Genomic DNA, 24,138 nt, shown 5'->3' with positions numbered 1-24,138 from the left:
TTCTTATTGTGTGGAATCGTGTCTTAAACTATGATTTGTGCAGTGTGTCCCGTAAATTATTGGTCGAAGTTGTCATCCAACACGTTTGGAAATGTAAAATAGATTCAGAGTTGATGAGCCATGTAAATGTATCTTTATACTCCTTTGAAGCAGGATATCACCAGTTATGATGTTTCCCTTGATAACATGATTGTCTCATCACACCCTACACACTCATTTTTTTTGGTAGGGTAGTTGTCATGGGTATGTAGGCCCGCCTCACTGGTTTGACAGATATTGATCTGACATTACACACATATAGTTTAGCAGTGTTTCTCAATTCCGGTACTTGGGCCCCACTGCCCTGCATGTTTTAGATGTTTCCTCCTCCAACACACCTGATTCAAATGAGTGGCTCATTATCAGGCCGCTGCAGAGCTTGATGACGAGCTGATCATTTGAATCAGGTGTGGTGGAGGAGGGAAACATCTAAAACATGCAGGGCAGGGGTCCCAGAGGACCGGAATTGAAAAACACTGGTTTAGTGGATCAGCTTAAGCCTCAAGGTTTACTAACAAGGTATCTACTCAGTGTGAGTGTGTTTTTGTTTGTCCATAAAATTAACTTGCAAACCTATGGATTTAGAGTGTTTATCACTGTGACCATGTGTGCGCTCGCCCAAGTGCTCTTGTGTGTCTACTACATTGTATGTAATAAGGGATGTTACATTTCTGAAGCCGAATTCCCGTCTCCTCCTCCTCCTCACTGTTTTGTCTTTGCGTCCTGCAGCACGAGCACACACGCTGCACTTTGGGAAGTGTTTACCCTTTTATTATTTACTGTTCCCCTAATTTGCAGTCTTTGCAGTCATTTCCAGAGGGATGTATTAAATTAAAGCTTGATTTTATTTTCTTTCTCACATCTTGTGCAGATTAACATCAGGCTGTGCCATCCTTGACAAAAAACAGTAAAATACACACTGCTTCTGTTGTCACAGTATTACTCCTGCCTTTTCACAGTTACTCGCGTGGCATTTTGTCATTTGCTTTGGGCCTAAATTATCTGCACTCACTTTGATTCATCAGATCTGCCCGCTAATGCACATGTGGCACAATCGTCATGTACAAGTGAGACCGCTGAGAGGTGTGAGTCAAAATCATAACTTTAATGCGATTAATCTTGCCGCCCTACAGCAACGTGTTACACGGAGGAACAGGACTCTTAACACTGATACTCCTCCAACGGAGACCATCGGGCTGTCAGCAGCCTTCTTAACCTGCTATTAATTAAGCGGTCAGCTCAGAGTCTCTGAGAAGGTCTGAGACATATTTAAACCTCCAGCGACACAGTTTGTCCCACAAACTCTGATCTGTGCTGAATCAGGGATGAAAACAATACATTACCCATTTAACCAATCCTGTATGTTTCACAGTTCCTCTGTGCTGCTATCTTGACCAGAACAATCATGTTTTCAGTCTCCGCGAGGCCGCACTCTCCTCAAATAAACAGATAATTTATTTAGCCTGTTTTTCCATGGCACATGCACAGCATACTCCACCTAAGGCTGAGCCTCTGTATGCGTGAAGGGTGTGAAAATAACATACTGATATGGCCTTTCAATACTATTTGGAGTGGTTGTGACACTATTCATGCAGGCTCACTGTCACACTATCATGACTTACTGGGACACTTAAGGAGAGCTGAGCCATCGTTAAGGTTATTAGTAACGTGTGCTTTTCTCACAATGACAAGTCTTTCGCTGTCACAAAGGCCACAGATGGTGCCAGCCAATTAGATGTTGATGGTGATTTTATTTATTTATTTGCAGTAGCTGTTGTGTCATTCAGGATGTCAAAGCTGGCGGCAAAACTGTATCCACATTCACATGCTGCTTTCAGGGTTAACAAACCCTTAAGACACACAAGTCAAATAAATGGCAAAAATATAAATTCCATGTTAAATTGCTTAGAATTAGTGGATGTTTGCATGTTACAGAGTTCCTTAAACTTTGGCTTGAATATTGTTTTACTGAATTAGTAACAATTTTTCTAGGCTAGTAGAAATTATAACCAACCAGCCTTCAGCTTTTCAGTTGTAGCTTTATATCTGACGTGCATGTTTGGAGCATGATGACATGTATGCAGTTTTCGTGTGTCACAGTTAATTAAAGAGAGAGAGCTAAAGATAGCGGGTAGAGTCAATGAAGCAGCATTTGCCACAGAAACTGGACAAACAGCATGAAGCAGCAATTAAGACGTGCCTTGACAAACCTTAACAAGATCTCGGCTCCCCCCGCTGCAGAGCTCGTTAAACCTCACATGTGTGGGCAAGTAGTCCGCTAATGAGCCAAATCTACAGTATGTAATCAATTAATCTCTTTGACGAGCTTTCATGAAAAGGGAGAGAAGGCTTTTGACAGAGTTGGAAATGGGAATTGAGAGTGAAGACTTGACTGATTTGGTTTTTCATGTGACGTTCAGTCGGATTCATGTTAATGGTTGTTTTTTCCTCTGGCAGCCGAACAGAACTCTTGGCTCCTTTCACACTAAGTGATTGTACATAATGAGGACAACAGTCACATGCTAAGTAACGTGTCTTGTAACATATCATCATGTGAGTACATCATCTTGTCAAATCATAATACAGTAAATGAAAGCAGATCAGCGCTAGTTTTACATGTATGACCCCATTTGTTTAACTTCATCTTGCTGACATCTATACTGTCATTTTCCACTTTGCTCATAAAACTAAATGTTTATTTAGCAGATAAACACAGAAAGAATACCACAGTTAGCCTCAGCACAGACCAGTGTTTAAACTGATGTTTATTTTTTCATTTTCATCTCTAGATTGATACCTTAATTATTTTTGCATTGCCCCGTCTTCCATCATTTTTCTTTTTCTCTCTACGTCACTTCCCTACTCTGCCTTCCTCTGTCCTTTCTGCTCTCCTCATCAGGCTTTTAAATGACATTAAACATTAGTACAGATTAGTTTGAGCTGCTAACATGAGCTGCTTTTTGGCCGTCTCAACGCCGTCTGTCATTTCCCGTCTCTTTTTGTCTCTCCCACCTTTTATCACTCATTATCAAAACACATTCTCGCAGGACATGACGACTTTTCATCACTCAGCCAATTTAATGCATCGTGATTTTATGTGAAGTGGTCGTCATATCTGCCTCATTTGAGCTCAAGAGACTTGGAATGTGCAGGATGTTGGCAGTGCCGAACAGGTCAAATTAATTTGACTTCAACCACATTAAGAAATCCATCGTCCTTAGCACTCTACGGCTACAACAAAATAACTTTTTTTTTTTTTTTTGGTCTTTCTGATATTAAAACCTCTGAATGAAAAAGATGAAAATGCACAGTGGACTGTCATTAAAATATATGGACAATAAAGTGCTTGGCAGCAGTTAATTGCTTTTTGAACACTGGTTTGTCAGTTGGACATCATACTTCTCAGCAAGATTACCTCTTCTCAAGGACTGGACTTAACTAGGATTTCTTGTATTATCTGCTGGCTTTAATAAGCTGAAGATTTTACACACAAAACACAAGTTAGTTCCACAAAATGTCACTAAATGTGCTGATAAAGTAACACTTTAAAATGGGCCATTCTTGACTAATTTTACTTTTAAGTCAATAGCATCTCTATACATTTAGCAAAGGAATTACTGTGTAATTACAAATAAATCACTTTATTTAGTTTTACTTAAAGACACATGAATCAATATTACTATTTCAACCAATAACTTTGTAATGTCAAAGGCGTCACTTGCAGAATTATAACCCAACTCTGTGGTTCCCCTCAACTCTACACTGTTTTAGCCTCTTTTAGCTCATTGTTTTTGTTTTCTGACCTGCTGCTCTACTGTTTTACTTCAGTCGAGTATATCAAGCTCACTGGCAGATTTGCCAGTGATGTGTTTCACCTTTTGTGCATCCTGTTAAGAAATGGTGCCCTTTTACTCTTATCTGCTCATTGGTTGTTTGTTGTGCTGTGTTCGTCAAAGTATCCATGTGCAAGTTAAAAGCCTGAAGTGTACAGTGGGGTAGAGCATTTAATCAGTGTAAGAGATGATGTGAAGCTAAGGGATAAATGTGCTGTGATACCAAATGCAAGAGGGTGAGGAATGGGTGAAACAGAAGGAGAGAGTGCGAGAGACAAAGGGGCAGACGGGGATTAAATGGATGAAATCACACGCTATGCTGGGCTACTATAGTGCTGGCATCCGCTTCCATGCTTATCCCAACGGGTCAGACCGCTTCGCTAATGCACACGGAGACAATTGATCTCTACAGTATTACTGGAACACATAGCATCACACTGCCAGGCACACACACACACACACACACACACACACACACACACACACACACACACACACACACACACACACACACACACACACACACACACACACACACACACACACACTTACACACTTACATACTGTACAGAAAAGTACACAGTTTGATTTTATATACTCTATTTATTCATGTGACCTTTCCCACACATCTGTCTGGAGAAAGAACAAAAAGAAAACACACTGTGTGTGCAGCTCCAGAGAGCACACACATGTGAGGGATCAGTAAAGCTATCAAACACTTCTTGGTTGCTGGCAGGATTCATTTAGACTCTGTATGTACATAATTCAAGGTGTCTGAAAATAGCCCTGAGATCTAAATAATGCAGAGAGGCCTTTAAAGAAGGCTACAACACATGCATGCAGAGAGGAGAGAGAAAGGACGATGACAGGTGTACAGATGAGGGAAATGGTGTGAGTAGTTTGTTCCAGCACATCTAAGTGGACGACGCAGTGTATAAAAAGAATAAAAACTTCTGCCCATTATGATTCACGATTCACTCAAATGCCACGTAAGACACAAGGTTACAGACATAACAACCGTTCCCTGGCTCATCACTGGGATAATTTCAGTCATGCTTAAAAACACTGATGACCACTGGCAGGCGTGGAGGCTCAGACCTGCTGAGGCTCCTTTTAACAGCTGCTGTTCGCTGAGCTCAGGGAGAGCTGGAAAGGGCAAAACTATTGCACTAATGTACCCTGTCTCCCTCCTTCAGGGAGCAGTTGTTACATCAAAAAATTCGTCTTTCCATTTGGTCGAAGCAGTGGTACACTGAGCTGCTGCTGTTTGTTGCTCTACATAATACCAATGTAAAATTGAAAGGATGTGTTATGTGGTGTGTTATTGCTGTCCAGTTGTTCACATGTGTCAGTCAAAAATGCACTATTTGATCACTGTGTTTGTGAAAAAACTAAATTTCATTTTGTTTGATGCATGAGCAAGAACACACAAAAAGTCTGTTTCCTTAGATGTAAATGTGGAAATCTGCCACAGCTCTCACTGGCCTTTTCAAGCTTGATTTAAAGTTTCTTGCTGCCAACTTGGACGTCTCAAAACAATCAATTAGCTTTGTGCAGTGTTTAGTACAAGTGATTAAAAACTGCCATTTGTAATACTAATACACCAGCTGAACTGAGCTAAATATTGCACTCCATGTAATGACTAGCTGAAGGTCACTTTGCCTAAAGTACAATTTACTCTGCAATTTATTTGCATTGATCCCGAAGACTTTCTCTAAAAAAAGCAGAAGTAGCACATCAGCAGAGCGGCAGCTACAGTCTCCTGTCAGCGTGCTCACTGCAGCCATTCAGCTACAGTGCTGCTGTGCACTTAAAAGCAATCCACAGCAGCCTCAGATCGATACACAATCACATACTTACATGTGTAAAATTGAAGAAAATAGACTTCAGCAAACTGTGCTTTGGGTAACAGCTACAGCCAGCCCTTCCCCAACCAGTGTAGACAGATACATTGGTTAGAATAAGAGCATCTCTTTTCTGTCAGACGGACACGAGACAGAAAAGTGATAAATGCAGCTGAAACACACATCTTTTTCACAGGGTGTGATTTCAGGTGAAATTGAGAGGTAGATAAATGGCCCTCCATCTTTACCTTTGTTTTCAATTGCTCCCCTGATTGAAGCATTGTGCTGAGGCTTTGTTTGCTCCTAAGTGCTTCATGGACCTGTGCTGCTTGAGCCTCATGACTATAACTGGCAGATAAATACATCATCAGGTTGTGCTATAAATAGACCCGCCGCTGCCTTGCAAGCAGGCATACAACGCTGCAGAAACACACGTACAGCATGGTGTCCCACACAGCTGGGAGAAATAAGCTCACGTTTTGCACACAAATGCTGCATGTAAACTGCTGGAGCAAAACACATTAATTACAGTTACACCTCCGGGAGGGGGGGAGAAAGCCCCAAATGTCAAACACAGAGTTATGTTTCCCTTTTCCGTGCCAGCAGATACACACACAGAAAACAGCCCAGCCAAGTGTCAGGTATATTTGTATTAGTGTGGACAGCAGCTCAAAGGCCAGAGGAGTTCTTTGAGCGAGTGTGGTGATGGAGGCCCTCCAGTTCTTCACACACACGCACACACACACACACACACACACACACACACACACACACACACACACACACACACACACACACACACACACACACACACACACACACACACACACACACACACACACACACACACACACACACACACACACACCATCTCTCACGTGTCTTGTGCTCTCTTTCGTCCACACCCTGCCCTTTCCCAGCACTAGAAACAAGACTACTGCGTCCGTCTGAGTCCCAGTCCTTTCCCACTGGGCACCGCATGGTCACACCTGACGGCTCACATCAGACAAAGAGACACTCACCCACCCATCCATCGACACACACACGCACACACACATTTGTTAGACCAGACCTTTACAAACAAGTGTGTGTGCGTGCGTGTGTGTCTGTGTGTGTCAAACACAGTAAGAGTGCATGCATACATGGTTCTGAGGTGACTCAGACAGATGGACATAGAAATAAATGTTCTTTGACTGGATCCACTGAGGTAAATATTTAAAACATTTGAAACACAGCATAGAAGTCACATTTTCTTCATTTTTAGCTTTGCCAGTGAAATGCCTCTCATAGGAAGCGACTGCAGGAAGAACACCAGGTTAGAGTGAAAATTAGAGATGAGTATAATAACTCAGCACTATGAGAAATAGTTCTCACTCCACCTCATTCACCTTGAAGAGACCAAAGCAGTCTTGCAGTTACTGAGGTTGTGCTGTGCGATCCTGTTAATATTGGGCCATTAAAGAAATCAACTTATTTTCAATATTTCTAAATAAATCAAATGTTTGTCATTTAACTGAGCTCTGGTTTAGGGCCCATCATACTGATCCATTATGTCGGAGTTCTCTAATTTAGTTCATCGTCAGTGATGGGAGCCATGCATCCATCTGTGTCAGATTGCTGAACTCTGTCTGCGCAGATAAATTTGTCACAGTCCATTTAGCCAATAGGAGGTGTTTTTAATGATCTGTGTTAATCTGTTTTCACCCTTTTCTACAGTTGCAATGCAGATCATACAGACTGTAACAGCTGCATTGAAACTACTGTATACCAATTGCAGATTGGAGAAATAAGTTGTTTTTGTGCACTTGTTTATTTGCAGTTTACCAGTAGTTCATGTTTTGTCTCTTCTCTATAATGTAGCATGATTTGTAGCGTGATTTATGTGACTGCCCCTCCTGCAAACACCCTTTTACGCCCACCTTGCCTATTGGAAATTAGCACTAGCAACATCCTGGATTGCCTCAGGGGCTAAATATTATTCTAAAGGTCAGAATCCTGTAGAGAAAGGAAATGCACTTGTGTCATATTGAACACACTGGTGTGAAGGGTCCCAGCCTCAAAGGGGATTAGCAAGGTGATTGACAGCCACCTACGAACACTAGATTTTACATGTACACACAGAGAGACACAGTGGACACACGTAATCTACATGAAATGTACATTTTTAAGTTTAAACTTAGATACCATTTGTCCATGTAAGCATGTATATGCATGTGTATCAGGACACAAAGCCTTAAACAGCATGCATAAGTAAAGTGATTGCCCAGTGTGTGAGGTATTTGTTGGCACATCTGGCTCATGCCATGTTGGAAAAACTGGGGCGAGGAAACTTAACAAAAAGCAAAGTCACAAGTTCATTGACTTTTCATTGTGGATGTTCCCCTGGAAGATGCACCTCTGAGTTGTTTTTAGGACTTGTGCTACTTCTCAAAAGCAGCTTTTGTAAATGTCTGGAAAACGTTTTCGTGATTGACCCATATTGTCTGAAAGGAAAGGTGTTTCTTGTCTGTTATAAGCAGCTTCTGTGCATGACAGCACAGTACAACGTTCCTTTCAAGTGAAAACTGACTTGGTGGAATGATGAAAATCCTGGAGCAGCTGTAGCGTCCTTCTCGGACCAATTGTTTAGGTACAAAGTGCTCCAGACATCCCACCATGAGCCGGAGATGTGCTGAGATCTGGTCACATCTTCAATAATGGCCATTTGTTAGTTGACTCGCAGTTACAAGCAAAAATTGACGCTAAAACTAACACCGAGCCAGCAGGAGCATTAGCTAAGCAGCGTCTGTCCGTCCTCCCCACTGAGAGAGTGGGCTGGGAGCGAAACACAAGTGGGAGAGGAGATAAAGAAGCAGAGCAAGACAGAAAAATAGACAAAGAACCAAACACAGAGCTTTTGTGAGTCAGATGGTTGAAAGAATGATCTGGAGCTACAGTCAGCATTACGTACATGACTACGTAACCATGTCAGACACAAGCTAAAAGACCATCATCCATCATCCATCACTTAGAGTAGCTGCTGTGGGTTGTTCCCTAAAACAGTGACTCTTTTGAGTGCTGGACCCCTGGTGATGAGCCAGGGCTCCATCACCAGGGGTCCTGACTGACAGCTACACATTTGTGACTCCATCACAAAACCACAATCTGGGAAATGGACTGAGGGACAACTAGCATCAACCTAAAGGATGGAAATTCAGCCCGCAGTAACTTCGAAGTAGTATTTATATGTTCTGTGTTCTTAGCTGGCTAGCTAACAGTAGCCACTGGTGAACCTGTGTATACATACTGCTGTCACTGTGGCTAATTTTTAGCCAACTGTATCCTGGCTTATTTTTTATTTCAACATGTGTTAAATACATAAGATATGACTTGGATATGGTTGTGGAGGAAAAAGGAAAGTGTTCTGATTAGTCTTTTAATGAGTAATATATGCTGAGTCATTTATTCACGTTTTTCAAGTAGTGTCTTCCTGTGTGCAGTGGGCAGTGCTGTGGCTGAAAGACTGCAGCTGCTGCTGCAGCATGCAGGCTCAGCATCAGATCTGTCAAAACAGTTGCTGGCTTATATCTAGAGGAAGCTCATAATCTAATAATTAGCATTTTGATAAGGAAAAATGTCTTATTTGTCTGTCTGATTTTAAGTGTGTCGCTTCAGGCACTGGTGATAAGATGAAACGCTATCCAGGATCTCCTATTTGAGTGACCACATTTACATGCAACAATACTCAGGTTTTTGTTCTTCTTCTGAAAGATAATATTCCCGCTAAGCTTTTGACACAGTTAATGAAAATGAATATTCCAACTAATATTCTCGTTTACATGCAGCCGCGCAACCACAGCCTCCCTCTTTCATTCATTCAGTCACCTTCTTGAAAAGGTCGGCGTTGTCCATGTGCACGTCCGGACTGCTGTTGATAGCCAAGTCTTTCACAGTATTTCAAAGTAGACGTGTTTCTCCTTCTGATCAGAAATGTGACCTTTTGTTTTGTGCATGCGTCTCGACCCCAGCATTGAAAACTGCTGGCGAGATTTGTTTGGTGACCATAAACAGACAAGAGGCCATGTGTCGCAAACTGTGTTAAAAACCCCAATTGATACGCATAGTTCTCCTCCGTCTCAACCTACACCATTTACATTTTAAGGTATTCTAACAGGAACGGTGCTCGCATGTCTTTGATTGGCCAACACTGTGCATTGCAGGATGATATAGTTGATTTTTTAACCAGGTTCTAGTTTTTTGCCTTTTTCAAATGTATTGAAATGAAAATGAAATGAAACTCCTTGTTATTCCATTCTCCTTCAAAACTGCCCTCTCACTCTACTACGGTGCAAATGTTCAAACATGTCTATTTAAACATCTCCATGTTAAGTTCCGCTGCTGTAAATAAATAAACACACAGCAGGGCTACATAATAAAGAGAAAAACAAACATTCTGGGCATATTTCATCACTCTGAACAGCTGAAACCATACACAGAGAGACAGACACAAAATCAATAGCCACATTTAGAAATCTCTTTATTCAGTACAGTTTTCACTGTGCCAGACAGGCGGGCTGGGCACGTGAAATCAAACACACACTTGGCTATCAAATATTCAGTATGTATACAGGAAGGGGAGGGAGGAAAGAGAGATGGCATGATGCTCTGTGTGGAAAGAAATGACAAGCAGTGATGAGAAACTGAGGTTTAGATGGAAATTCAAGCATACAGACTGCCTGTCGCTATAAAAAGACATAATAGTGTTTTGTTTGAATGATGTCACCCTTCAACACACACTGTGTCACCTACAGAACAGCTGTCACATCACTGTCATGAGCTGTAGGAACACTCACATTTGCCATTGTGCACTGAGCAGGTGATGTGGTTCATAGTGTTCATGTTTAAAACTATGGCCAGCTCTGACTCTGCAGTGGAGGCCACTGTGCTGCCCTCTGTCTCTACGTTTATAGTTCCTCTCGTGGAATTGATTAAACCCATCAGGATTACATATTTAGATTTTACTTTCCTTGAAAAAATCCTGTCATGCCTTAAAATGACTTAGATCAAAGTCTATATCTTTGCCTTCATTTAGTATGCATGAAACTATGAATATGCAAATAGCCCCCTCTTCCATCCCCACCCACCCCGCTGCCACTTGCCTTCAGCTCGCTTCAGCTTCTGCTCACCTTGTTTTCCGTTTGGCTAGCTGTCGTACCTCCACAATGCCAAGTAGCAATTTAGGAGTAATTCAGCCATTTGTTCAAACTGGTTGTTCTTCGGAAGAACAACCTAAAAGTTTTCTGTCAGAATTATCGGAATGAATATAACTATCATCTAATTCAGCAGTAACTTTCTTCGTCAGCTTTTGATATGAATCATCATGTAACTTGGCAGGCTAACGTTGGCTAACATTGTCTAGCACACTGCAGCTTTGTTTGGACCCACTTGATAAAACCAGAGAAAAATAAACTTACTAACATGTTGGCTCGTACTCGCTGTGTCCCAAGGATAAATAGATGGAACAGCGTCGGGCTTCAGTATTTTTCCTTTTCCAACTATGCAGCAGGAAACAGAACATGTGTCTGCAATTGTTTTGAGAATAGTGAAACTACTATGTAATTACACCTGGCTTCTCCTCTGATGCCCCTCGTTTCACTGCAGCCACACTCCGCAAGTGGACAGGATGTAAGCGAGGATGAAACCCTGGCTGTCCATGAGACCATAGTACACAGCCGTTCCAAGGTGGAAATGCTCAGTCATGGCGTTGACTGCTTATTTTGTCCATGATATGTCTTGTAGCAAATAAAAAACACCATATGGGCATGTTACCAGGTTGGGGGTATTACGTGACCTGTGGATCAGTACGTTTCACTGTGTAACAAGCTAACAGAGGTTATGGTTTTAACTTAGTGCAAGTGGATTTTTACACCAGTAATCCAAAGTATTTACAGTAACTCAACAGCACTTCTGCTCACGTGGAACATTTAAATAGCCTACCCTGTACTCCTGTTGCATGTACATGAATCAGTTTGCTGCATGCCATGTATATTTTATCAGAGCGTTTATTTATTGAAGCATGCACTGCCTTTCATGATACGGTGCCGGTTACAAAACCTAAACCCTGCTTCAGGCCATATTTCTTTAAAACTTTGCCCTCGCCTTGTTACCTTAAGATGCTCTGTAAACATATTTACAGCCTGTCGATGTTACACACCGTTGCACACCACAGCCAGGAGGAGCAGCGTCTGTGGGCAGAGCGAGCACACACTCTGTGGACCATGGTAATGGGTGGGAAATGTCAGTGCATCTGTCCATGTGCCTCCTCTTCCCTCCTCTCCTTTTTGCCTTTTTCCATGGGGCTTTTGGTGGCTGCTTGAGTCCCTTGCTCACGCTGAGATGAAACTCGCGTACTGTGTACGTGCAGCTCTGAACTCACCGTCACTTGACCTCTCATGTCACGTTTGCTTTTGCCAACCATGAATATTTCCTTGTTGTTTTCCCTCCGGTTGTACGAGGGGGAAACAAGTATTCACTCTATTCTTTCCTTGCATAATCAAAAGCAACTATAGTGGATGCAGCGTGTCACTTTAGTCAGCGACTCTCTCTGGTAAGACTTCCACAGTCACTCTGCAGCTTGGAGCCAATAATGAGCCTTTAACAATACATCAGTGAGAGACAGTACCCAGCACTCCCCAGTCTGAGAGCAACAACATGCAGTTTTTTACAGAACAAGCAAAGACTCTTCATCTCTCTCCGTCTCTGTCACTCACACATTTGCATGACAAACTGTGACAAGGCACACACACTGGTATACTCATCCAAACTGACAGGCTCTGAGGTTCCCTCTGCAGGTTATTCCTCTTGATGACTCATTTGCTTGACAGCATCTCCCCACCCCTCCATTCTGGAGCCACTTTGTCACTTGCTGACAACCTGGGAAGATGTAAAGCTGATTTTGGCATGTTGCCACTGATAATCCTGCTGAACACGTCGTTAAAGGAAGCTCTAAGGTTGCAGCCTGAACATGAAGAGAAGCTTGTATGCAGAAGGTCACTGACTTAATTGCATGGGTCAGATGAGAAAAATCATTGTGACTCTCTCTCAAGCATCTGCTGTCGGACTTCATTTTAGGCACTTTGACAAGCTGAGTCTTAATGCTTGTTTTAATAGAGCAGCTCAGTGGGTACATGGCTACAATGCAAATCATCTATCGTGTTCACATTCATTTTTTTAGTTGAGGTAAAACAGTGTGATTTGAATTGGTTATTTATTTAAGTTTTATTCAACATATAAAATTCTAAAGAAAATAAATAGTTTCTATTTTGCGTTACTTGAATACAACTAAGGATCATTTGTTTTTATGAGCTGTTGATTTGTTGGATAGCATTTAAGTGCTACAACCACAAAGCACTTAATACTGTAAGGACTGCATTTTCTTACAACCGTGCACATGCAGAGTTTAAAGAGGCTTCAGTATTAATAGAGCAGAAAATATCAGTGTTGCCCACTGTGCTGGACTTGCAGAGTTAAGGATGGTTCCACTGATGGTGCTGTCTTGTTTAACATATTCAATAACCGCTGTGTGTGTAGACAAGTATGACTGGTTTTATGAGTTATAGCATAAGCCACAAAAAAAGCAACCATGCGATACATAAATGAAGTGAGAAGTGAACAATTGAGACAGCACACAGATGGAGGCGCATATGGAAATACAAGCAAGGGGAAGAAAGGAGGGAAGATGGTAGGATGAGGGTTATCAGATTTAATCAAGATGGAGTAGTTGAGTCAGCAGAGGTTACACGGCGAGAGGGGACTTCATCAGTAGACTGTCAGTGGCTTGCACTTTAACACACACAGGCGAGATTCACTATTCCCATTTTTGTTTTCCTATTTTCTCTTTTTCCCCTTTCCTTGTCTTGTTTTCCTTGGTTCCATCAATTCGAACATAATGGAGGAAAAACGAGAACCACTTTAATCTGGGAAGAGAAGAGAAGAGAGTCTCTTTGGCAGGTACTGTGGAGAGACCTGGCACCATACTGGAACCCAGCGAGCACAAAAACTGCCAGAAGGGCTGCGTGGCTCATTATGTGACGCCGCGCTGCCATCCTGATTTCCCAGCGCCTGATGAAAAGGCGGAACAAGTGATGCTCACCAAAGTCACAGTGCCCCCCTTGGCCCCACTTACCTCAAGCCCTCTCCTTCGCCCTCTTCAGACCTGACTGAAAGATTGCAGTGACATAAATCTCAGCTCAGAATTCTTCTAACAGCATCAAATAGATCCTTATATTGCCCACATTAGGATAATTCTAATTGTGTGAAATATGTGATCAACCACAACAAAGTCATCGATAATCTCTTGGAAATTGAGCATTTACTGTAAACTTCAAATTAACTGTAGCTGTCCCATGTGTTATGTCCCCCTAGCCATTTCTTCAAGCATGTTAAAGCAAATGCTAAGTGTTATTGGCAATGCCTTTTCTTCTCAGCATGTTCTAGACGTCCTGTTGCGCCACTGCAGTATAACACCTGAGACACTGAGGGTTGTCGCAGCTGTGGTGTGTGAAAACTCATGACGTGAATAACGGCAATCGTCAATATCGTGGGAGACTGCTTCAGACACCAAAGTGGCTCATTAACCCCGTTTCATCTTGACATTTGCCTTGCTGTGAAAAAAACAATGTTATGTAAAAGGAATGTAATAGCTGATATAGCAAGTGTAACCTGTAATCCTAATTCTTAGTGTGTTGCATGTTAGGCTAGTTTGACGAGTCTCTCTTATTGCCCCTTTGAAGATTGGGCTTTCTTGCCTCCATAGCGATGTCGGGCTGTCAAAATTGGCCAGAAATTAGGAATTCAGATCACCTATTATCTGATTATGGACCCTGTTTTCCCATGTTCTTTGGTCCTAGTGTCCATCATGCAGTGCGTTCAGTGCCACCAATACAGTGGAATACGTTTTTTTTCTTCCACAATCAAGTATTCATTTTCACAATCCCCTGTATGGATTTCTTTTGTTCAACCCTGTCATATGTTTGCACAGCCTGAGACGGGCTTGTAATCTGTCTTTGTGTATTTACCAAGAGTATGTTTCAGACTCCATTTTGGCAACTGAGCAGCTCACCTGTAAAATAAACCTTGAGTTCATTTTACCTGCTTTTTCTTTAAAGCAGCTACAATCAATCTCTGTCATTCTGGAACAGCCGTGATCTGATTTTATGCTGCGCATTGCACAAGCCTGCAAACAGCAGGGCACAGTGAACCTGAAAAGAGTTTGTTCCCCTGCTGAGAAGTTAGAGGTTTGCAGCCTGTTGCCTGCAGCTCTTTATCTAACAGCTCACTGTGGCTGCTGTTGCAGTGTTACTGTGGCTCCATGCAAGATTTCAAACTAATCTGCTTTCAGAAAATGCCAAAAATGACCGTTTTCTTGTTTGGTTGACATTAACTATAGCATTAAGTGCACACCTCATTGACAGACACGTTGCATTTCCTGTGACCACTTCAGAATAGAAGTCCAGCTGTGTTTCACCAGTCAAATGCTTCTCATGTGAAGCGGCAGCAGAGGAATATCGCCACAGATACCCAGTTTGTAATATTACAAATATGTAAATATTTGTACTACTTTAATCAGTGGGCCATTGACTCAATCGCCACTGTAAACTCATTCAGTCATAATGACTTGAAATGAAAATGAAAAGCTTCAAGATAAAGACTTTAAAGACTACTTGAAACTATAGGTGGGGATTCATAAAATTGTTCTGAAGTGTTCTTGAGCAAGACACTACAAAATGAAACAAATCCTGCAGGGACGAGTAAGGCCACACAAAGCAGTTCTTATTTCCTCCTCAGATGTACCAGTCAAATCTTTTTTTTTTTTTGGTCTGTGCTGTAGATTGGCTTGAAGAGACCAGCTCAAGGGGCTAATTAGGGCCTTTCTGCTAGTGTGCTGATTGTCTTGTCTGATGAGGCTGAGGTGTTTGTCACATCATGTTTGATTTGCTGCTGAGAGCGTGTAGATGCATTGTAACTCCACCATCCAAGTGTTGAAAGGGTGGAAATAAGGTCCATTCTCTGGAATAAAAGAAGTTTGTTCTCTTTGTACCTTGACTGCCATTGGTGACGTTTAAGAGTGCAACACTGATGATGTAACATGCATGCTTGCTGTGCGTTCAAAGCTTCAAAGCATTTTGGCTGAGATGAAACCGTCAGAGGGCTCCTGGACAAAACAGAGCTTCTTGGCCCCTGCTAATCTCCTGTTCTTCTCATTCTCTGTGCATTGTATACAGTTTTTCTGTGCTAGAATACCTCCTAAATTGCTGTGTGGTAGTTTGAACACAAATCAGTTCAGGAATATGCAACATGTGCTGCAGAGATGCTGAAAGAGAAGCCCTGCTATCGAATATACCTCTAAGAGGTTTTTCATCCAAACATTGAAACGAACAGTGAATGAATGAAATCTTTACCTCTAAATCATTACTATTGATAACATTCATGAAGTCATACCAAAGCTAGCCATCTACACTAAGTTGTAGCTGGTTCCCGAGAGTCAGCGATGTACGTATGTTGTGGTCAGCAAGCTAAATATGATAACTTTGGACTGAGTCCATCGACCAATCAGAGACTGTGTGTGGCAGCTCAGATCCCAAACACTTTGTTTAATGGAATAACATGAGGTTGATCCCATTCTCCTCTCAGTAAATCAATACTATTAGGACACCACTGAATTAATGAATAGTGGAAATGTAATAAATGAGACGTAGTTTCTCCTTTACACATTTGGATAGGACTGTAACTGCAGCATCGAGAGCTTTGGAGGCTCTCCAGCTCTGCAGGGTGACGTTTCTCCCAGATTGGACCACTCTCACCAATGTAACCACGCAAGACTTTAACTCACACACTCTGAAACAAATGTTCACATATGCAGCCATTTTGGTCACAGTCTGGAGTTCATACACATCTTAACATTTCTTCTTCTTGCAAGTGCATTTTTCCCTTTCCACTCCTGTGAAGAGGAAAGATGACAGCGAGATGACATGGATTAAGACCATATGAATTCTACATGTATTTTATGCATCAAGTCCTCTGAATTAAATGACGAAATTATTTTTTTCCCAACTGTCCGGCAGAACGACACAAGCTCTGGCCTTGTGTTATTCTAATAGTCTTTGCTGTTGCATAAAATGCATTAATGAGAATTAATCAAGTTTGCATCCATCTTCAGCAATCTTCAAGAGGATGTGGCCTTATTGTGTTACAGGAAGCAATTAATGTGCGTGTGTGTATATATGAGATTAACTTAAGCATCAACACCAGTCTAATGACTTGATCATTGTGTGCTCTGACCTCATTAAAATGCCCAATAACTTCATTAATGTGTGCAGCCTCCTCATTACAATTTGCCATGACCTCATCATAGCACTGTGACAACCGTGCTGTATGACTATAATCTGGATTTCACCGATAAACTGAATCCAAGAAGATACTGTGGTTGTTCATCCACAGTTTGCTCTAGTTTCAGAACCTAAACTGCAAAATACAGGTATTAGCAGTGTTTAAATGAACAACCTAAGCATCTGTAAGGTATTCTGGTAAGGCTTACTATTACTGTAGCTCTTCCTAATGTTGAAATTAGTTACTCATTTCGATCTCCATTTACTCCCATATAAAAACAAACAAATGCCTTTGTGTAACAGTTATTGTCTAAAATGAGCTAAATTGTTGTTTTATTACTTAAAATACAAGCGTGTCTATTCGTTTATGCAGACAAATGTACAGTGAGGCTTTGTGCAAGACAGCATGCACAGGGTTCTTACTTCATACCCAGTGTGGGATGACCATATGTTGTATGTGGCTGATAAATATTTTATTACTCTAGATTATGTTACTGGTAATATGGAGTATTATAAAAAGTGTCAGACGAAACATAGCCAAAAAAAAAAAAAAAGTCTGCATGAAGGGGCCAAATGTTGCTGATGGAAACTTTGACATGTAAAGTTTGTTAGTTTGGCAATAAGCCACAGATTCACATTAGCAAGTAAAACATTTGTCTTTTCTGTCGTTCCTTCTCTCACACTTGTGTAACAGAATTCAGTATTCAAGTTTTAGCCCTTTTGCCTCTGTGAATCATGGCGTGACCTTAAAATGCAAAACAGTTTGCTTCTGTTATTTGAACTGATATCGTATGCAACAAGCAGGAGCCTACTTGTTGTTATCAGCAGAGATATTAGATATTTGTTCAATCCCTTTAAATATTTGTCTGTGTGCCACTTTTGTGTGTGTGTGTGTTAGTGTGCGTCTGTGTGTGGGAGAGGTGAAGACATACCGCTGTGCTTTAAATTGCTTACATCTACCTGCCAGATGATGCGGAGGAAAACTGCTGGACAGAGACGGTCTCAAAGAAAGGCAGCCATCTGTTCCTCCTTTCTGACACTGATATAGTGCGTATGTATGTGTGCTTGTATAAACCTTTTTATCCATTCGGCTATCTTTGTGTATTTCAGGTAGAGAGCCTGGACTAACCATTTAGGAAGGTAGACGCAGAATCGGACCAGAGATGCTGTCCTCACTGTTCAATGTGCTTCGGACCTTCACTGAACTGTAAGTACTTTACTATCTTTTGTTCATGGTACATGTGCTGCATTTAACCAGCGCTTCTTTAGTCTACTTTTGGTGTCATGGGGCCAAGAAAAATGTTGCTGAAGCAATGCTACAAGACTTCAAATGTCTGTAGTTTATACAAAGGCATGGTTTCATATTACATACTTCCTGTACACACTACGTCGGCCCTTTTGGACTTAAAAGTAATGACAAATCCTAACCCCCAAGCTGAATTATAATGTAACTCTGATAAAAGGGAATTCCTTTTACATCCCCATTAAAATTAGAATTAGCTTTGTTATCAGCCTAATACATAGTGCTACCCTTTGTGTTGTTTTCCAGTTACTAATAAAATTACTCTGGCAGCTGTTGTGATACACAATAATAATTCTGGGGTTCACTTTATTTTTCTATTCTTCTTCCCATTTTCTGGTGTTTTTTCTTTTTACCTTGCTTTTCTGTGTCACTATTCTCTCCAGAGAGATCAATAGTTTTCAGCTCTTAACCCATCATGATAAAATAGCCATCCCTAGTATCACTAAAGCTTGTTTTGTTGCTCCACCCCATTAACGCCTGTCTTGGGCTGATTATAACACTTAATTTCAGCAGTATATCATTAGGAACTGAGCTGGTGTTCCCCGAGGAATCTGGTTAGGGAGCGAGAGAGGGCAAAAATGAAAAGGCAAACACTTGTGCATGCACTGGGACTCCTGAGGCAGAGACCTGGTCATAAAGCACTAATGGACGCCAGGCTGCTGAGAGAGCGCAGGCCTCTTTGAGACACCTCATCATCAGCCACAGCATCGATGTCTCAGCAGCACAACCCCAGAGTCGGACAGAGAAACAAGTGGGACAGATGGTGAAGAGAGTGGGAGCACTGTGTGTTTTGATGTAATATTAAATGAAATGTGGTCGAGCAGGGAGGGATGTTTGTTGCTGGGAAGTTAACATTGGCAGGAGCTGAGGTTGAAATAATGTGCTGTGGGCTCTGCTGCTGTAGGTGATTTGTTTTCATTTTTCGGGGAAATGACAGTGTTCATTTCTTTTAGCTTTTTGAGTTTGTTATGTGTGCCAGCAGATGGAGAGGAAAAGACAGACAAAAGACAACAATCCATGCAAGAAATAGTAAAGGCAATATAAACTTTATCAATGAGCACTGGAAGAACAGCTTTCACCTGAATGCCACAGTTGACATTTAGTGTTTAACACATCCATGGATAAGACTAGATATGAATTCCCCAATTTTCCCCACCAAAACAAAATCATAAGATGCATGTTGATTCCAGTTTAAGTTGAGAATTAAGGTAATATGGAGCAAAAAACAGCACTTTACCTCCCCTAGGTCAACCCCTTGGACAATATGAACGAACAGCAGCATTGCGCAGATGTGCAGATCAAACTTCAGGGGAGCGCTTTGAAGGACAGATGTGATAAATGGTGAAGGGCATGACAAATACCTGCTTCAAATGCACTGCGGTTATTTTGGCTGAATCACCTGGGACAGACTGAAGTAGGGCAGAAGATAATTGTAGGTCAAAATGTACTTTGGGAGAAGAACAACTTGGGTGTGTATGTGTGCACAGGTGCTTGAACGTGGTTCATTTGTCATCAGTGTGTGTGTGTGTGTGTGTGTGTGTGTGTGTGTGTGTGTGTGTGTGTGTGTGTGTGTGTGTGTGTTGAGCACATACACAGTATTATGGCTGTAATCAGTGGTTGTGAGTGTGCAATAACTAAAGCTAATCCATCTTCATAAATCATGAAGCAAAAAAAAATCTAGGATGTCACACTGCTAACTGTACTAATACATCATGAAGGCTGAATTACAATACAGTATATATTCTGTTAGGTGACTGGGCCAAAACATTTCCAGATTTTTATTTTATTTTTCAGAATGTGGAGATTAAATTTGATATGCCTTTGCAGGCTGGTTGAGTTTTTGCAAAACTTTACATTAGATTACATATTGTCAATTTTTTTATCTTCTTTTTGTAACCAGTCCAGTCCAGACCTCTGAAACACAGCCCACATCAGCCATTCAAATACTGTAGTGAGTAATGATGATAACAATAGTAAAGTCATGTTTTTCAGTCTGACATGCATCTGAAGGAACGTATGAGGTTCCATTTGAATCCATCCAACACTACACAGGCTTATTTTTACACTTCCGGTCTATTTTCTACTGTTGTGCACGCACAACGACTGTGACTGTGTGTTGGGCTCTGTTCTGCCAAAACATGGGTGACCTACACTCAGTACTGTGTGTGAATGCATCCTGCATATATACAGACAGAGGACTGAAGCTGCTGCTGCTCTGCTGATGTGATGTTCATGCTACGCCTCCTGTGTTTACACAGTGCAGTCTAAAGCCAGGCTAGCAGCTGAGGTGGTGGTGTTTTGATCAAAATGCTAATGTAAGCATCCTAACATGCTCAGAATTACAATGCCAATATGTTGATGTTTAACAGATATATTTACCATGTTTATCGTAGATTAATATGTCCGCGTACTAACATTTGCTAATTAGCGAAAAAGATGATGTGAAGCTGGGGCTGTTGGAAGTCAGTTTTGCAGGTTCAGGTCAAGAGTGACTGGGCAGCACCTGATAAGCTTATTATGTGATAGTGGAGGATAGAGGAGGGGACTGACTCGGCCATACTAAATTATTGAACACATTTCACGGAAACCTCTGCCATGGTTGGAACTGCTTCTCTTTGTTGAGGTGTCTGATTTTAGATAGTAGTGATGATGATGCTGCTACTCACAGCTGGTTTTCTAGGCCCGGGTCAGTCAGTCTCGAGCAGAACTGAGTCTTCACAAGAGCCTGTTCTGAAAAGATCTGCTCACAGTAGTTGGTCGTTAGGTTGCAGCTCAATGATTTCATGTTGCAGGTTGTCAGGCACGTCAGCTGGTTCCACATTAAACAGTGTAGCAAATATGTTCAGTTCCTTCCAAAAGCAGGCATTTGTTCTTGCAGAGTAGGAAAATGCAGTGTTTCCTCTTTCCAGTTGCACTTAACACAGTTTTAATTTGGCTTCAAATGATTTCACATTTGAAAACAGAGAGCTAAGAAGCTGGCTGGAGCTCTGAGAGGTACTTGGTAATGTCCACCATGAAGGCCAAAGCACACGGACATTTGCTATGCTTTATTTATGGGTGGCCTTGCGAGCCGGATCAAACGATCCTGCATATGACCTGGAGGCTGGAGGCTGGAGGCTGGAGGTTCCCCACCCCAGGTTTAAAAGGATGACCTGATGATGGTGCTGAATCACACACATAATAACAATTCATCCTAAATTCAACATGAATGTTCAACCAAATTTCATGGCAATCCATCCAATAGTTCTTGAGATTTAGTAGACAGACAGACAGACAGACAGACAGACAGACAGACAGACAGAGCCACGCTGCTCGTATGGCAAGAAACACAATAATGTCAGATGCAGCAGCAGCACATTACAGACATAGACAGTGGCAGTCCATTTAATCTCTCTGCTTATGATTAATGTCTGACGCACCCATCCCCCGGCCTAAACTGCAGTGCCCCAGTCTGAAAACGTTTGAAAACATTATGCTGTATTTGCTGACTAACTGCACGTTGACCTTCACCTACCATGAGTCTGTCTTTTATAACATGTTAAAGTTCAGCCTGTGGAACTCTAAACTGTCTTTTAGTCAACACAAGCATGAGCAGTATCTGATATAATACCACCAGCTAGACTCAAGTCGGCACTCTTTTTGTACATGCAGCATTGAAATCCTGAGTCAAGCATTTGGCACACAGTCTTTGAGCATATTGAGTGTAATCTACACAGTCTAGCCTCAAGCTGAACAGAAAGACAGTCGTACTCAGCAGTGATCCCATATGGCGCGACACTCCAGCTTGGTGTTCTAGGAGCTGTCAGAATTGTTGGTGGGAAACGGCTACGAGTATTAAAGGCAGCATTCTGGCTTTGCTTTGGCGGAAACACAAAACTGTCTCAAATCAAGAGCTCCTCATGCAAGTATGGTAAGCAGGGCTGTAGTTATTGCTTGGTGTGCAGGTGTCGGGTGTTGTAAGCGTGTAATCAGTGCGCAAGGGGCTATGTCTGAAGTAGACTAATCAGAAGGAAGATGGGGCTTCTAACAGCAGGTGTAAATCAGCAATTATTTTCTCACTGTCTCTTTTTCCTCTCTTTCTCAGCCCCTCTCTGTCTCTCTTTGCATGAATGAGCTCACCATTAGGCAGAACAATGCTAATGGGCCTGTGCCCTCCAACCATGCTGCCCTCGCTGGGCTCTGGCTTTATCTGGCTTCCTTGCTCTCAGCTTCTCTGTCCTTCCTCCATCTCCCATCCTGTTTCACTTTCTTTCATGTCCATCATCCACCTGTCTGTCAGATTGAATGAAACAGGAACATCTAATAGATGCATGAAAGGTTAGGCTCCTTTGCACTATAGCTGGATCGGAGTGTCAAACAAAGGCATGAGTGCAAGGTGGCTGGACAGGTTGTACTTCTCTGTAGGAAGTGGCCATTTTTCTTTTTGCTCTTGGTTTCACAGAGTGCATTTCTCCAGTCTTGTCTAGCCTCTGCTGTGAGTGATTTCTTCTGTGAAGGAGACGAAACATTGATTTTCAGCAGAGAGACAAAAAGAGTGACTTTGACTTTTCAAGCCGATGGTGGGAGGTGAGAGAGACTCAGTTATATGCTGTGCCAACATCACACCTCTCAGTTCGCCACTAGGGTCGAGGAAAATGTTTGGCAAACTGGAGCAGCAGATCAGATGCATTGAGTGGGATTTGTTTGTCCGTAGAAAAGCCGTCCTACAGTGTCTCGCAGGGCATAATGGAGAATTGGCAACCTTTTCACAGGCGAGGGTAAAGCGAGAAATGTTGAGATTCTTTTACATTTACTATCACCAGGGGTCCTGCCAGGACAGTGGAGTGACTGTTGTGCATGCCCTCATTTCACTTTCCTCTCACCCATTATACTGGAACAAACTCCCTGTTTGAGAGACAGAATGATCGCCAGAGGCTGCAGGTCAACATCTGCCAAACAGTCTCTACAGGTACAGTATGTACTTCTTCATGAGGTTAATGCTAGCAGTAGCACCGTTTTGTAGTAATGGTTATGGTGATGAGCAGAAGCATTTTTATCTCACGCCGTTGACATTTGAAAGGCAAGACAAGGCAAATTTATTTGTATAGCACAATTCATCCACTAGGCAATTCAAAGTGCTTTACAGAAGCATAAGAATACATTAAAATCATACATTTCAAAGAAAGAAAGTAAGAGAGATTAGAAGAGAATATAAAAATAAAAATAAAATACAATTAAAGGAAAATTAAAAACAGAAGCCAGTAAAAGACAATAAAGAGAAAGATTGGGAGAAAGATGAAGCAGAAATAGTGCATCACATGCTGCTGCTTGACCATCTTTATGGCAAAAGACATGATGACTGCGAGAACTGGCTCAACTTTTGCTGCAAGGCAACATCTTCAGACAACATGTTTTTTTGTCCAATCAATATACTATGTTTGCTATATATATCTATACTTTATGTCCATTGTAGTTGCTCCTGCTCCAGTTTTATGTGAAATTTTATGGTCATGTTCACCTTTTTACTACCAAACATTAAAACCTTGTTACATAAACAGTAAATGAAAATTTGATCATCACAGCATTTGATTTTTTTTTTTTCACCTGTACAAAGAAAATGTACATCCATTTCAGAAATAATTCTAGTTCAAAGAGGATACATAAATCCTGACAACACACCCATGTGACACCCCACAATACTGTGTTTACTGCAGGGAGAGTGAAATCATGATTAGTGACCTGTTATTTGTGCATTGTCACATATGGAGGGACCT

The 24,138-nt window shown here is 41.7% G+C and overlaps 1 protein-coding gene across 1 annotated transcript in view; it reads left to right on the top strand.

Annotated features, from left to right (window-relative positions):
- Positions 1–24,138, top strand: part of sphkap (SPHK1 interactor, AKAP domain containing) — a 97,546-nt gene that overhangs the window by 28,168 nt on the left and 45,240 nt on the right. The window contains exon 2 of the mRNA XM_070970879.1: positions 18,197–18,289. Within this exon, the coding sequence (XP_070826980.1) occupies positions 18,246–18,289 (44 nt within the window). The 5' untranslated portion in view covers positions 18,197–18,245. The remainder of the gene's footprint in view (positions 1–18,196; positions 18,290–24,138) is intronic.

This window comes from Chaetodon trifascialis, chromosome 9 (assembly GCF_039877785.1).
Source record: "Chaetodon trifascialis isolate fChaTrf1 chromosome 9, fChaTrf1.hap1, whole genome shotgun sequence".
Taxonomy (NCBI): Eukaryota; Metazoa; Chordata; class Actinopteri; order Chaetodontiformes; family Chaetodontidae; genus Chaetodon; species Chaetodon trifascialis.
This window is presented reverse-complemented; position numbering and strand designations above follow the sequence as displayed.